This window comes from Mustela nigripes, chromosome 7 (assembly GCF_022355385.1).
Source record: "Mustela nigripes isolate SB6536 chromosome 7, MUSNIG.SB6536, whole genome shotgun sequence".
Taxonomy (NCBI): domain Eukaryota; kingdom Metazoa; phylum Chordata; class Mammalia; order Carnivora; family Mustelidae; genus Mustela; species Mustela nigripes.
Window position 1 is genome coordinate 34574846 of NC_081563.1, and position 15095 is coordinate 34589940.

Genomic DNA, 15095 nt, shown 5'->3' on the forward strand with positions numbered 1-15095 from the left:
AGATTTGCCTATTCTAGAAATTTCATATAAATAGACTCTTATAATAAGTGATCTTTTGTGACTAGCTTCTTTGACCTAACTTTCATATACACGTTTTTGCGAGGACATGTTTTCAACTCTTCCTGAGCATATACCAAGGAGTAGACTTGCTGAGCTCTTGATAATCAAATTGTTTTCCACAATAGCTACATTTTACAACTCCACCAGCAAAGTATAAGGGATCCAATTCCCCCACATGTTCACCAGCACTTGTCATTGTCTGTATTTTGAGTATAGCCATCCTAGTGAATGTGAAATGCTTTTTCATTGTAGTTTTGAGTTGCATTTTTTTGATGGTGAATGATGTTATCTCTTAACACTTGGATAGCCTTTTTAGGAAATGTCTATTCAATCCTATGCCCATCTTTGAACTGGTTTTGTCTTTTTATTGTTGAGTTGTAAGGATTCTTCATGGATTCTGGATGTAGTACCTTATCAGATATGATTTGCACAGTATCACAACCTTGATTATTGTAGCTTTGTGGTAAATTTTGAAATTGGGAAATGTGAGTCCTCCAATCTCCAGCTTTGCCCTTTTTGAGGTTGTTTTGAATATCCAGGATCCTTTAAATTTCCACATGAATTTTAAGATTAATTTTGGCAGTTTCTATGAAGAAGCCAGCTGGCATTTTGATAGGGTTTTTTTTTTTTTTTTTTTTGTTTTTTTTTTTTTTTTTTTTAGTTAAATCAATTTGGGGAATGTCAGTATCTTAACAGTATTAAGTCTTTCAATTTATGAACAGGAAATGTTTTTTCCATTTATTTACATCTTCAGTTTCTTTCAAAAATGTTTCTAGTTTTTACATTTTTATTCCAGTTAGTTAACATACAGTGTAATAATTGTTTCAGACGTACAGTTCAGTGATTCAGCACTTCCGTATAACACTCAGCCCTCGTTACAAGTGTATTCCTTAATTCACCCCCCATCTGCCTCCCCCTTGTAAAGCAGTTTGTTCTCTAGAGTTTATTGGTTTGACCCCCTCTCTTTTTTCCCTTTGTTCATTTGTTTTGCCTTTTCTTTTTAAAGATTTATTTATTTACTTGAGAGAGAGAGAGTGAGCTCGCACTCACACGCACAACCCAGGGGAGAAGCAAAGGAAAGGGAGAAACCCAAGCCACCTCCCCACGTGGGACTGATCCCACAACCCCAAAATTATAACCTCAGCAGAGATCAAGAGTCAGAATTTTATTTTTTAAAGATTTTACTTATTTATTTATTTGAGAGAGAGACTATGAGATGGAGGAGGGTCAGAGAGAGAAGCAGACTTTCCACTGAGCAGGGAGCCCGACTTGGGACTTGATCATGGGACTTAATCATGGGACTGTGGGATCATGACCTACGATGAAGGCAGTCTCTTAACCGACTGAGCCACCCAGGAGCCCTGCTGTTTTGTTTCTTAAATTGACATGTGAGCCTAGGTGGCTTAGTGGGTTAAAGCCTCTACCTTCGGCTCAGGTCATGATCCTGGGACCATGGGTCCTGGGATCAAGCCCTGCATCAGGCTCTCTGCTCGGTGGGGAGCCTGCCTGCCTCTGCCTACTTGTGATCTCTGTCTGTCAAATAAATAAATAAAATCTTTTAAAAAAATAAATTGACATGTGAGTTAAATCATATGGTATTTATCTTACCTGATTGATATATTTCACCTAGCATAATACTCCCTAGCTCCACCCATGTTGTTGAAAAACGAGATTTCCATCTTTTTATGGCTAAGTAATATTCCTGTGTGTGTATCATATCTTCTTTACCCATTCATCAATCAGTGGACACTTGGGCTGTTTCCATAATTTGGCTATTGTAGATAATGCTGCTGTAAACATTGGAGTGCATGTGTCCTTTTGAATTAGTATTTTTGTATTCTTTGGGTAAACACCTAGTAATGCAATTGCTGGATCATAGGGTAGTTCTTATTAAATTTTTGAGGAATCTCCATACCGTTTTCCAGAGTGTCTGCCCCAGTTTGCAGTTCCAGTAACAGTTTAAAGAATTTCCTTTTCTCCATACTTTACCAACACCTGTTCTTACGTTGTTGATTTTAGCCATTCTGACAGGTGTAAAGTGATAATTCATTATGGTTTTGCTTTGTATTTCCCCAATGATCTGTAATGTTGAGCATCTTTTCATGCATCTGTTGACCATATATAATGTCAGTCTTTGGAAAAATTTATGCCCATTTTTAAAGTGGATTATTCACTTTTTTTTTTAATCAGATATGTCATTTGCAGGTATCTTCTCCATTTCAAAGGCTGTCTTTTAGTTTTGTTGATTGTTTCCTTTGCTGTGCAAAAGCTTATTTTTATGAAGTCCCACTAGTTTATTTTTGCTTTTGTTTCTCTTGGCCTCAGGAGACACATCTAGAAAGAAATTGCTATGGCTTATGTCAGAGGTTACTGCCTGTGTTCTCTAGGATTTTTATGATTTCAGGTCTCATATTTCAGTCTTCAACCCACTTTGAATTAATTTTTGTGTTTGGAGTAAGAAAGTGGTCCAGTTTCTTTCTTCTGCATGCAGCTGTCCAGGTTTCTGACCATTTGTTGAAGAGACTTACCCATTGGGTAGCCTTTCCTGCTTTGTCAAGGATTAATTGACCATTGTGTTGTAGGTTCATTTCTGAGTTTTCTGTTCTATCCCATTAATCTGTATGTCTGATTTTGTGCCAGTATCATACCATTTTGATCACTACTACTTTGTAATTTAACTTGAAGTTGGGAATTATGATGCCTCCAGCTTTCCTTTTCAAGCTGCTTTTACTTTTTAGGGTGCAAATTTGCACATCTGTTGAATTTGTACCTAAGTATTTCATTCTCCTGATACCATTTTAAATGAAATTGAGAAAACAGTTTCATTTTCAGAATATTTATTGTTATTGTATATAAATATAACTGCTTCTCCTCTGATCTTGTATCCTGCAACTTTGCTAATAAGCTCATTTCTCCTAATAGTTTTTTAGTGGACTCCTTAGGATTTTCTGTAGGCAGAAAGACTATGTAATCTACAAATTGTTTTCTTTCCAATCGGAATGATTTTTTTTTCTTGTCTAATTGTCCTAATTAGAAGAACGTCAAGTACAGTAGTTAATAGTGGCAAGAGTGGTCATCCTTATCTTATTCTCTATCTTAGAAGGAAAGCCTTTCACTACTAAGTATAATGTTATTTATAGGTTTTTCATAGATGCTGCTTATCATGTTGAAGAATTTTCCTTCTAAGTTTGTTGAGAATTTTTAATCTTGAAAGAGTTTTAGATTTTGTCACATCCAATCCTTTCTTGGTCTATTGAGATAACATTTTTTGTCCTTTATTAATACAGAATAGTGCTGTTTTTAAGATGTTAACCTTGTGTTCTTGAGGTAAATCCTACTTGGTCGTGGTATATATGTTTTATATGTTGCCAGGTTCAGTTTGTTCATATTTTGTTGAAGATATTTGCACCCCTGGGCCTCCTGGGTGGCTCAGTCCTTCTGCCTTCAACTCAGATCAGGATCCTGGGATTGAGCCCCATATGAGGCTCCCTGCTCTTTGGGAAGCCTACTTCTCCCTCCCACTCCCCCTGCTTGTGTTCCCTCTCTCGCTGTGTCTCTAATAATAGATTTATAAAATCTATTTAATAAATAATAAAAATAAAATCCCTTAAAAAATGATTTTTTGCATCTATATTCATAAAGGATATTGGTCTATAGTTTTCGTGTGATGCCTTTGCCTCGTGTTGGAATTAGGTAATAAGCATATAAATGGATAAAAGTTAGTACGTACTAGTATTGTTAATCATTAGTTACCAAAATCTTAGATCTAACAAATCAGTAACTATAAATCATATAATTAATAAATTACACTTAGGCACCATAACCTCACGTGTGATTTTCAAATATAACATTCTCTCGTTTTTTTAATTGAAATACAATTAACATACAGTGTTACCAGTTTTATGTGTACAACATAATGATTTAATAATTCTGTATATTACTTGGTGCTCATCAAGAGAACTGTACTCTTGATCTTGTTTATCCTTTTTACCCCATCCCTCTGGAAATCACCAGTCCTCTATACCTCTGTATTTAAGAGTCTGTTTATTTGTGTGTGTTTTTGGTTTTTTTTTTTTTTTTCTTTGTTTCTTAAATTCTCCATGAGCGAACTCATGGTATTTGTCTTTCTCTGATTGACTTACTTCACTTAGCATTATGTCCTCTAGATCCATCCATGTTGTTGCAAATAGCAAGATCTCTTACCTTTTTTATGGCAGATTAATATTCCATTGTATATTTACCATATCATCTTGTTTTTTAAAATTTAGGCTTCTTGATGGGATTTGAAGTTTTTCATAAAGATATGTGTAAACCTGAACTGCTATGAACTTGAAAGTTTATAATCTCTGAATTGTTAAAAATACATCATGCTTGATTTTTCCAAGACCCCAGTTGATCATCCTTCCCCTTCAAATTTCTTGAAACCAGTTTCCCTAAAGGCACTTAATCTATATAGCACCCCCAGACCTCAGAGGAACCACAGATATATTTACCATCCCATCAGGATACTAGGTCTATATCATCTCAGAATTCTCTAAGCACCTTACACAAAACTTTACTCTGGTCTTGTCTGGACCCAGTTCTGTTTTCAAGCCAACAGAGTTTTTGCCATTTTATAGGCTGGTAAATGGAGTTTAGACACCTGAAATTAGAGAAATCAGTGGGCTGGAAGTGATGATGAGAATAAAAAGCAAGATTAATGTTGGAAATTGTTTCAAAGAAAGAAATCCATCAAATCGAGTCAGTATATGGAACATACTATATATAATATATATATGGATAGAAAGGGTAGTGGACAGACCGAGAGAGGTGACTTCAAAAACGATCCCAAAGTTTCTGGTCTGCAGTGATGGTGACAGCTTTGACAAGGAAGCAGGCTGGGGAAGTGAGCCTGGTGAGTAAGTAAAGAATTTAGTTGTTGACATGGAATCATAAAATCCTAGACCTGGAGAGAGTCAAGTGATAAGGCTCAACTCCACAATTTTGATGGTGACGGTCACTTAAGCAAACCAACAGTGTAGCTAAAATACTATTGACTATAAAATTCTGAGTCTAAGAAATGCTCCTGCTGTTCAAAAGGAGCAGTAATCAAAGACATATTAGCATTAGCTGAGACTTTTCTTTGACATAATTAGAAGAGAAAGCTTCTAATTAGAAAAGAATAGCTTTTTCTCTCTGTAATTCGGTGTTAACTTGGCCCATGGGTACTTCTGAGTTCATTTCCCATTGTGCACAGTGTCTTTGAACTCCATCAGCATGAATCTCCCTGAGTTCTGTCCTGTTACAAGTCCAGTTCTGAGTCACTCTTCAGATGCTGATTGAGTTCCAGCAACTTGTAAAGCACTGAACTAGATGCCATGGGTAGCACAAAGAAGTTATGAGACTTGGTCCCAACCCTAAGTAGATCGTAACCTAATTAGATACTACGTAAAGGGTAAAGAACATATCCTATTATAGTGTAATAGTACTTGAGTAAACAGGCACTAATGCTTAAAGATCAACAGAGAAATTACAGTGAGTGTGAGGTAATTACAGTGAGTGTGAGGTCAGAAAATGCTTCACAGGGGAGGGATTGGTCCTGCCTTGAAGTTCTTGGATCTTGAAGAAGCAGTGAAGAGTCAGGAGTTCATATTAAGCAGGAGGAATAGATTGAGCAAATGTGGGAAACTATGAGCTAACTGAATTAGCACATTACTAAATTCTTCTTGATACCTAAACAGTGGAATCCAAACTTGTTAGCCTGGCCTTGAAAAGCTCATTAAAAATCTTTCTGTCACCACTCCAGCTAGAATGGTCAAGTTGCCTTCCTTCATATATATGCCAACCTTTTTTGTAGTTTCTTGTCTACTGCTCACTACCTGTTTATTTCTTGCCACATTTGATGTGACGAAATCCTAGACCACTCATCTCCTCTGTGATTACTCCCTGCTCCGAGACTTCATAATCCTTATAACTTGTGTAATTCATATTACTTTGAACTGTTTACCACTTTATGAACTCACTCCTTCTCCCCAGTTAGATTATAAATTCTTCTGCCTCCTTGGCTAACTCCTTTTTTCTCTTTGGATCCTTAATGTATCTCAGAGGCCTAGGAAGAGCACTTTCTATGGAATCATACCCTTCTCTTGTGTGATATTAGTGAAAAGCACAAGGGCCAAAAGCTCTGATATATAATTAAAGAACTAGAAAAAGTAGGCAGGTTTTTTTTTTGGAGGGTTTTCTTTTTTATAGCTACCATTTCTTATCAGTCAACAATTCAGAGTTTCGGGTTTCTACATGTTACACCAACAGATATTCTAGGGTTTGTTGTGGGTTTTGTTTTGTTTACTGCTTTTTAAGGGAATTTCCAGAAAGAGAAAATTATTTGTCATTTTCCCAGGAAGATTAAATTGACTTGGAAACAGTTTTAAAACAGTAGTTTGGGGTCGGGGGAACAGTAGTTGGGGCTCTCCTGATAAAAAATGGTAATTTTTCAAATGCCTAAGATAATAAAGTTTCCATAAATTCATTAAAAACTTGACATCTGATACCTACAGAGTGGCACTGTACCTCGTTGTTCTTTAGGTCTGTCTAATCATTCTGGGTTGGAATATTTTGTACCCTTAATTCTGAAAAGGCAGTTCACTTGGCATCAGCTTTGGTATTTCTTGCCTCAGAGGAGTTTAACAATGTTAGCCATAAAAATTGATTAATAAATTACATTCTCAGAAGAAACGTATAATCTACGGGTACTCTCCAGTTGTAGTAAATATACACCTTGTGAAATGGAAAAATCACTAGACATACAGCATGGAGCTTCTTAGTGCCAGCTTCCTGATGTTGGTCTTAACTCAGGTATTCACATAGAAGCGCTTTCTCTTACCAGCATAGAACACAGAATTTATGAATTGGCTAGCTACCTAGAAGTTTCAACCCATAGCTCACAAGTTACTAAAATTCATTCTTGAGTATTTTAAATTAGAGAGGGATTTCACTGGTAGATAGTAAGAGTCAGCATTTTTTAGTCTTTCATCTTCTACCTTGCATGCACTAAGGCATGTTAAGTGACAGCGCTAAACTTTTTAAATTCTTTCATGCCCTTTTCTCTCTCCTAAATAGTATTTCTTTTAATCTGAAGGGGAAATGATCTTTTTCCAGGTATTAGTTTTAAAGCTTCAAAATTACAAGAACTGTCATTATGATTTCTTCATTGGCTTATTTTAGTGGTTGATTTTTTTCCCATCTTAAAAACAAAACTTGCTAGTCTTGTCCTGTTCTCTTCACATCAGACAATTCTTCCCTGAGGGTGCCCAGGTGGTTCAGTCGTTAAGCATCTGCCTTCGACTCAGGTCATGATCCCAGAGTCCTGTGATCAAGCCCCGTATCGGGCTCCCTTCTCAGTGGGGAGCCTCCTTCTCCCTCTCCATCTCCCTTGGCTTCTGTTCCCTCTCTCGCTTTGTCTCTCTCTGTCAAATAAATAAAATCTTTTAAAAATAATAATTCTTCCTAAAACTTGGCTTCTGTCATGTTCAAGACTTACCTTACATTTGTTTATTCATTCTCCAAATACTTAACTTAATACCTAACTCTAAAGTCCTCCAAGCAGCTATGTATGCTCTTTATAACCTGCCTTCCTCTCACTTATCCAGTCTCTAGTTGTCTTCAGTTGCCATTCTTTGCTTTATACCTCATATGTTGCCATGCTTTTTCTGAAGCACCATCCTTCCCTTCAAATGCCCTTAAAAAAAAAAAAAAAAAGGATTTATTTATTTTAGAGCAAATGAGCATGGGGTGAGGGGCAGTGGGCAAAGGGAGAGGGAGATAGTGTTAAGCATACTCCACACTGAGCAGGGTACCCAGTGCAGGGCTCCATCTCTTAACCCTGAGATCAGGACTTGAGCCAAAACCAGGAGTCCAAGGCTTAACCCACTGCACCACCCAGGCACCTCTTCAAGTGCTCTTGTAAAAAGATTGGATACGTCATTTATTATGTAGTTAAATTTAACCATTATTTTACCTCTCAAAAGGCTGTTCACATTTTGACTTCTGTAAATGTGAACAAGAAACCTTTGAAAGAATTCAGAGCACTTTGTGCATGTGGAGGTATTGGAGAGGCAGAGCGCCCCCTGCTGGTTCCTTTGAAATCACACTAAATAAAGAGCCCTCTGCTTTCCCCTCCGACATTCATACTGTCTATGCTCCTTCCCATCTCCATAGCTATGCAGCTGTTCCTCCTTCTGCTACTGAACCACCTATTCCCTCAGTGTTGAGCTCAACCTATCCTACGTCCTTACTAAAGGTTTTTCTGTGTCTTCTATTGTTCATTTCCCTTTTATAACCGTCTCTATTGTATATGGTCACCATCAGTGAAATTGGCTCTTAATTGTCCTTTGTTTCAATTGACTTATTTCTTTTTCCCCATCTCTGGTTTAATCTTCAAAAACACTGATCCTATCATCTTAACTTTCTGTTTAGATGCTACCTAGCAAAGAAACCCAGTGGGCATTTAATGATTACCTAAATAGAAATGAGAACGTGCCTAGGTCCATAAATATACACATTGTATTTAGCACCATTTTGCAGAATTTATCCTTCAGTGGATGTTGGAAACGTGATATTTAAAGGCATTATTAGAATTTCATTGAAATTTTCTAAAAGGGAGAAAAAGTCAGCAATCTTTTTTTTTTAAGTACTAATATCTGAAGAAAACTTTGATTTTTACTTCTTAACAGGTGGTTTGTTCTGGATGCAGAAACCAGAGATCTAGTTTCTATCCACACAGATGGGAATGAACAGCTCTCTGTGGTGCGCTACTCAGTAGGTAGGCGGATTTACCCCCATCCTGGCACTCACGGCATTTCTCTGTCAGTGCATATTTTCACTTCCACTAAAACGGACTACTTTTTTCTTTACTCTCTAAACTTGTTAACTATTGAATATGTTTCCCCCAAAATCAGATTAAATTCTGTTGCGGGAAACTGCAAAAGGTCTTCTAAAGTTAAACAACATTCTAAATCATCAAGCAAATTTAGAATGAACTGTTACAACTGCATTTGCAGTTGAAAGCAGAATACAGTCAAATCCCACTTTGGGGGAATTACACATACTTGGGATTTTGAATAGGTATTGGGCCGAATGTTACATCTATTTAGCAATCTTTTTTGTATGTAAGAAGATATAAATTATAGTAATATTCAAAATACACACTATTAGAGGCTGTTCAAGTTCTTTAAAATCTAGTTGTATTACTGGCTACGTCATGATTTTGTAAGATAAAATACTCAGCAACTCATAAGAATTTTATAAATTCAGTTAGCCTTGTTTGAATAATTCTTTATACTTTATTCAGAATGTTCATTATGTTTCTATAATATTCCCATTCCCTTTTCCTGTTATTAATATGTTTCCATTCATGTTATTCTTCCATGGAGTTAGTGTAAATGACATTTGCTTATATTTGAAAATATATTCCAGTCCTTTAGATCAGTGTGGGATTCAGAGGCTCTTTTTTATTGCTTCTGAGTTGTTTAAAAGGAAGTGCAGAATACTGTTCGCTGAGTTAAACATGGAAGGAAGAATATTTGCTCAGGCTATAAGCCTGACGAGTTATCTTAAAGCAGAAAAGGTTTTCTGTTTGGCTTGGCTTTTTTAGTGTTGTCTTAGCAAATTGCTACAAATGTAGCAATTAAAATCCAAAGATCAGTTGGACTTTATTGACCGTCTGTTCTGTGGTAAGAACAATAGAAGAGACCATAAAAGAAGAGAACATAGTCCCTTCCCAAGCTGGAGAGTCATGTGTGCTCAGCTGAAATGAGCAGTTGAACACTCAGCTCATGAGTGCTATGTACTTAGACCCATAAGAGCTCGTTAACTTCCCTGGAGCCAGTGTTTAACTAACTAGGAGGAGATGACCCCGGAGTCCCCGACCTTTGAGTATCTCCAAGAAATGACTGGACTAGATGGCCATGTTTTTCAAGTGTGCTTAGTGATGGAAGGATTCATTCATCAAATACCAAATAAGAAAAGACAAATATCATATGATCTCACTGATAGGAGCAATTTGAGAAACAAGACAGAGGATCATAGGGGAAGGAAGGGGAAAATGAAACAAGACGAAACCAGAGAGGGAGACAAACCATAAGAGACTCTTAATTTCAGGAAACATACTGGAGGGGAGGGGAGTGGGAAGGATGGGGTTGCTGGGTGATGGACGCTGGGGAGGGTATGTGCTATGGTGAGTGCTGTGAATTGTGTAAGACTGATGAATCACAGACCTGTACCCCTGAAATAAATAATACATTATATGTTAAGAAATCTTTAAAAAGTAATTTTTTTTTAGTTTGCCTCAAAAAAAATGCAAAATAACAGTTAAATTGGTGAGATTTAACATTTGTAAAATATCATTCATTTAGTACAGGTCCAATAAAATAGCAGCTTAGTACATTTCCCTAGTTAACATTTTTTCCTGTCTCATTCTAGATGGCACCCTCCTGGCTGTAGGATCTCATGACAACTTTATTTACCTCTATGTAGTCTCAGAAAATGGAAGAAAATATAGCAGACATGGAAAGTGCACTGTAAGTATTGAAGTAAAGTAAATTCAGCTGTAAAATTGTTGGAAAATTTTACTTGTGATAAGAAGTTAGACATTGATGTATCCATTGTTTTACTATCCTTAACTGCTTTAAACTTTAATCTCTTTGAAAACAGATTTACTTTAACAGCAGAATATTGCAGTTCCCTGTGTGATTTAGAAGTGTTTCTTCTTTTGATGGGAGTTTAATATCTGTCTGTTTCTGACTAGTTTTAAGGCAGTGTCTTAAATCAAAGCTGTTTCCATAGGAAACGCTTAGAATAACACTTTTTGAAAATTGATGAGTCAGAAATGAAGGGGTATCTCACTTTTAATCCCAGTGTCCCACATTCCTGTCCACCGCCAACACCCTGCAGTCTCCGGTATCACCTCTTTTACCACTAAAGTAAAATAATTTATATGGAGATCTGTCTGCATTAAGAGTTAAGAGAAGCATATTTCCTTGAATTTGTTCTTTTTTTTTTCCTTCTTGAATTTGTTCTGATTGACTTTGTTATCATTGTAAGGTAAACGATTCAGTTCTGCAGACGTGCTGAGTACACCTTATGGCAAGCATTCTGCTAACTTAAGAAATGTTCTAGACACCAGTAATATATGTAAGATTTATTCCTTGTCCTCAAAAAGTATACATTTTAGGTGAGGCAGGACCAGGAAGGCAGGCAGTATAGCATCGTGGTTAAGAGCACCGACTTGGGATCAGACTACCTGGATTTGAATTCTTATTTCACCAATTCTAAGCTAGTGTGACCTTGGGAAGTTACTTACATCTGTTTCAGTTTTTTCATCTATAAAATGAGGATAAGAGCAGTTTCTGCTTCACTGGATTAAAATAAATTAATGCATATAAAATACTTTGAATAGTGCTTGGCAAATAATAGGTACTCAATATGTGTTGACTATTATTTTTATAAAAAATGAAGTAGCTTGGGGCGCCTGGGTGGCTCAGTGGTTTGGGCTGCTGCCTTCGGCTCGGGTCATGATCTCAGGGTCCTGGGATCGAGCCCCGCATCGGGCTCCCTGCTCCGCAGGAAGCCTGCCTCCCTCTCTCTCTCTCTCTCTCTCTCTCTGCCTGCCTCTTTGCCTACTTGTGATCTCTGTCTGTCAAATAAATAAATAAAATCTTAAAAAAAAAAAAATGAAGTAGCTTGGTGTGTATGTTAGGAAAGGTAGAAAATTGCTTGATGAAATAGTGGTTAGTGGCGGCACATATCACAAAATGGTTTTAGGGGGATAAATAAAAGACTTAATTTTTAGAAACATACATAAGTGAAACCCAGGCCATTTACTATTCAAAGAGACTTGTTTATATACTTTGTGCACACACATGTGTACATGCACACATATATTTTGTACCATAGGCTAAAACCAGCCTATAAAATGATCTACAGGCAACATCAAAGTTTTAGAATTTATCCAGAATATTTTTTTGCTTTGATAACCGTTATGAATCATTACCCATTAATTTATTGAAATGTCTTTTAATTGATTATCATGATATTTGTGATCTAAAATAGTACAGTAATGCTTCATTGTAACCACATGAGCAAATGAAATGTTCCACTGAAAAAAATTTTCAAGTTACTATAGTTTACCCGACCAGGCACCAAGTTTTTCTTAATTTTTCACTCCAACCTTTTAAAAAAAGTTCATATCTTAATAAATAAGAGTATATCAAATAAAGTATAATCTTGTAGAATCACAAAATTTCACAGGTAGCTCTGTAGCACACACTTGGCTCAGCTCTTATTTTACTGATGTAGAGACTGATTTTCAGACAAGATAAAGGCCTTGTCTTTGGTCACATCTTGATGTGACAAATCCAGGGCTGACCCCTTCTTTTAGTAGAGCAGACTTTCCAGTGTAATGTTAAATGCCTCAGATTTTTCTGTGTGTATCTCATTGTCTTGTGCTCTTATGGTACAACTGATCCAGAAAGGAAACAGCAGTGAATGTCACTAGATAATGAGAATGACTTTGGAAGTGTTGAGAAATGGCAAGCTTATCAATTGCATGAGACTTGGCCTTCTCCAATTAAGCAGCTTTTATCTTTAAAGCATTTGAAAGTATTATTTTGAGATATCCTTAGGAACTGTTAAAGTTGATAGTACTGTTGGAGGCTATAATGAAAGGCTCAGCTACTCTGCTTTTCTAATTATCGAATGTTCTGTGCTCTGCTTCCTGCTGTCACTTCTCCTTGCTGTCTGCTTCTACCAGCTGGTCTTACAGTTTCATGTTAACTGCTTTTATCTCTTGTCTGCTAGGGTCTAGGACAGACAGAATGGAGCTAATGCTAGTTTCGCTGCTTACTAGATTGAGATTTTAGGCAAGTTAATTAACTTCTTTGAATCTCAATTTTATTCTCTTATAATTGGGCATTATAACAGTTCCTACTATATAGCATTGTTGTGAAGACTGGGAACTACTCTCAGAGTTGCAAATACAAATGCTCTATTTTATTTCTAGTACTAGTACTAGTCAGTATTTAAGTAACCACCATAGTTTAGAACTTTAGAGAATCTCCCTTTAATAAGTTAACCAAGGAGTTGGAGCCTGTCCCTCTTTGTGGCATCATTTTATGTGCAAATGTCAGTTGAGGAGATGACTGGTACCCAAGAAAACTAAACAAGTGAGGCATGCTTGACGAAGTTACTGTGGGCCAAGGCCTCGCTCACAGTCATAAGCTGAGAAACAAAACAAGATCCATTTTAGAGAAATGGACTCACATCATGCAAGTTCTCCAAAACTGTCTTATAAAATACCGATTTCTAAAAGCTAACTGGTAAGGGACTGAATCTTAGTTTCTTCTGGCCAATCAGGTTTTCTCTCTATAAGCAACCCTCAGGAAACCAACAGAATGCTAGTTTATTCATTTAAAATAAGGTATGTAAATGCCATGGGGACAGAACATGCCCATCCTCCAGCCAGTACTTCCCTTCAGGCAAAAATACGCATGTGAAACCAGAGTATAATCAGGAGGTGGGCAGCCTTGGCACCTACATCCCCAGAAGTCAGTAGCTACCCCTGGAACTGGTCTTCAGGTCCCTCTGTCCTAGACATTAGGTGGGAACTGTCCACGTTTGCCTCTGTGACTCCTTGGTGACCACCCACCTGAATGACACTTCTTTGGACAGATTCATATGTGCAGTCAGGTTGTAGCCTATCCTTGCTGGCCTTGGACCTATGATGACACTTACTTCTTAACCTTTTTCTGCTCTTACACTATGTTAATTGTAAAGTTAACTCTCGGAGGTTCCTGGGGGACTTCTATTGCAGTTTCTGTAAACACACAAAACTTGCTCTTCCAGTCATTGAATTTACTTGCTCTTATGTAGCAACCTCAGACACCTCAAGTTTATTTACTACACATCATCCCAGGCCTTCTCTTGGAAGAAACCCCAGTGATCTTCCAAGAAGTAATCTCCTCATGAACCTGACCTCTCTGGGCAGGCTGAGGGATGGAGAGGAAGAGAGAATGGAGTCATCCCTCTATACTGTTTGTCTGTGGCAGCCTTTCATTTTCTCTTCTATGACCTGTCTCTGTCCTCAGACTTCCCGGGTTTGCCCCTGGGAGCACTGCTTACGGGCTCCCCCTAGGTGCTCTGCACTCCCTCCAGCACACACCCCAAGCTGGCTCTACCAGATCTGTGGCATTTTCTGCCTGGTAATTAGACCATATAATTTAAAATAACCTTTTTTCTTTCTTTTACTTTCCATGAAAACATCCATCTTCTTAGTGTTTAGTACATATTAGAAAAAGTGGTTTGCTTAAACTGTAGGATTCAGGGGTTCATGGCTGTATCACATATTGACTGTAGCAGTTTGATTCAGTTCTTTTTGAGAGCGTGTGCGCACTTGCACGAACTTGCTCACACGGGCTGCAGTCAGTGGGGGCAGGGCCCGCGGGAGAGGGAATCTCAAGCAGACTCCATGCTGAGCATAGAGTGGGGCTTGATCACGTGACTATGAGATCATGAACCGAGCTGAAACCAGGACCCTGACACCTAAGCGATATAGAAAAGTTTATTTAAAAAAAAACAAAAAGGCTTTGGGTTCTGGAACTCTTTTTAACTTGTCTCCTGCAAAGCCTTAAGGTTGTGAGTGGGGCTAAGCTGGGCTGGTATGGATATGATTTTCTTTGCTTTGCACACTGGGCATTTCTTATAATATTTAATGTGTAAGAAATATCTTACAGCTAAAAAGAATTTGAAGACCACTGGTTGGTTATCTGAAATTCCTTGAGGAATGTGAGTTGAGGATTGTGAAGTTTTACAATCTTGTTGCTTTCCACACAGTTTCTTTATCTCAGCTGTGCTATTTTGAAATGTACTGAAAAAGTCCTTAGTTACTTATAAATTCCTTTTCTTAAAGTGCTACTCTGAAATTACTTTCTGCTCATCTTCAGTGTTAGAGAAATGATTAAAAGATAAGCATGAATTAAATGCTGTGCTCTCTGACCTGGGCT

General features: G+C 37.4%; 1 protein-coding gene across 2 annotated transcripts in view; it reads left to right on the forward strand.

Annotated features, from left to right (window-relative positions):
* EML4 (EMAP like 4) overlaps window positions 1-15095 on the forward strand; it is a 156264-nt gene that overhangs the window by 129664 nt on the left and 11505 nt on the right. For both annotated transcript variants that reach the window (XM_059405537.1, XM_059405538.1), the window contains 2 exons: window positions 8772-8860; window positions 10519-10616. In XM_059405537.1, the coding sequence (XP_059261520.1) occupies window positions 8772-8860; window positions 10519-10616 (187 nt within the window). The remainder of the gene's footprint in view (window positions 1-8771; window positions 8861-10518; window positions 10617-15095) is intronic.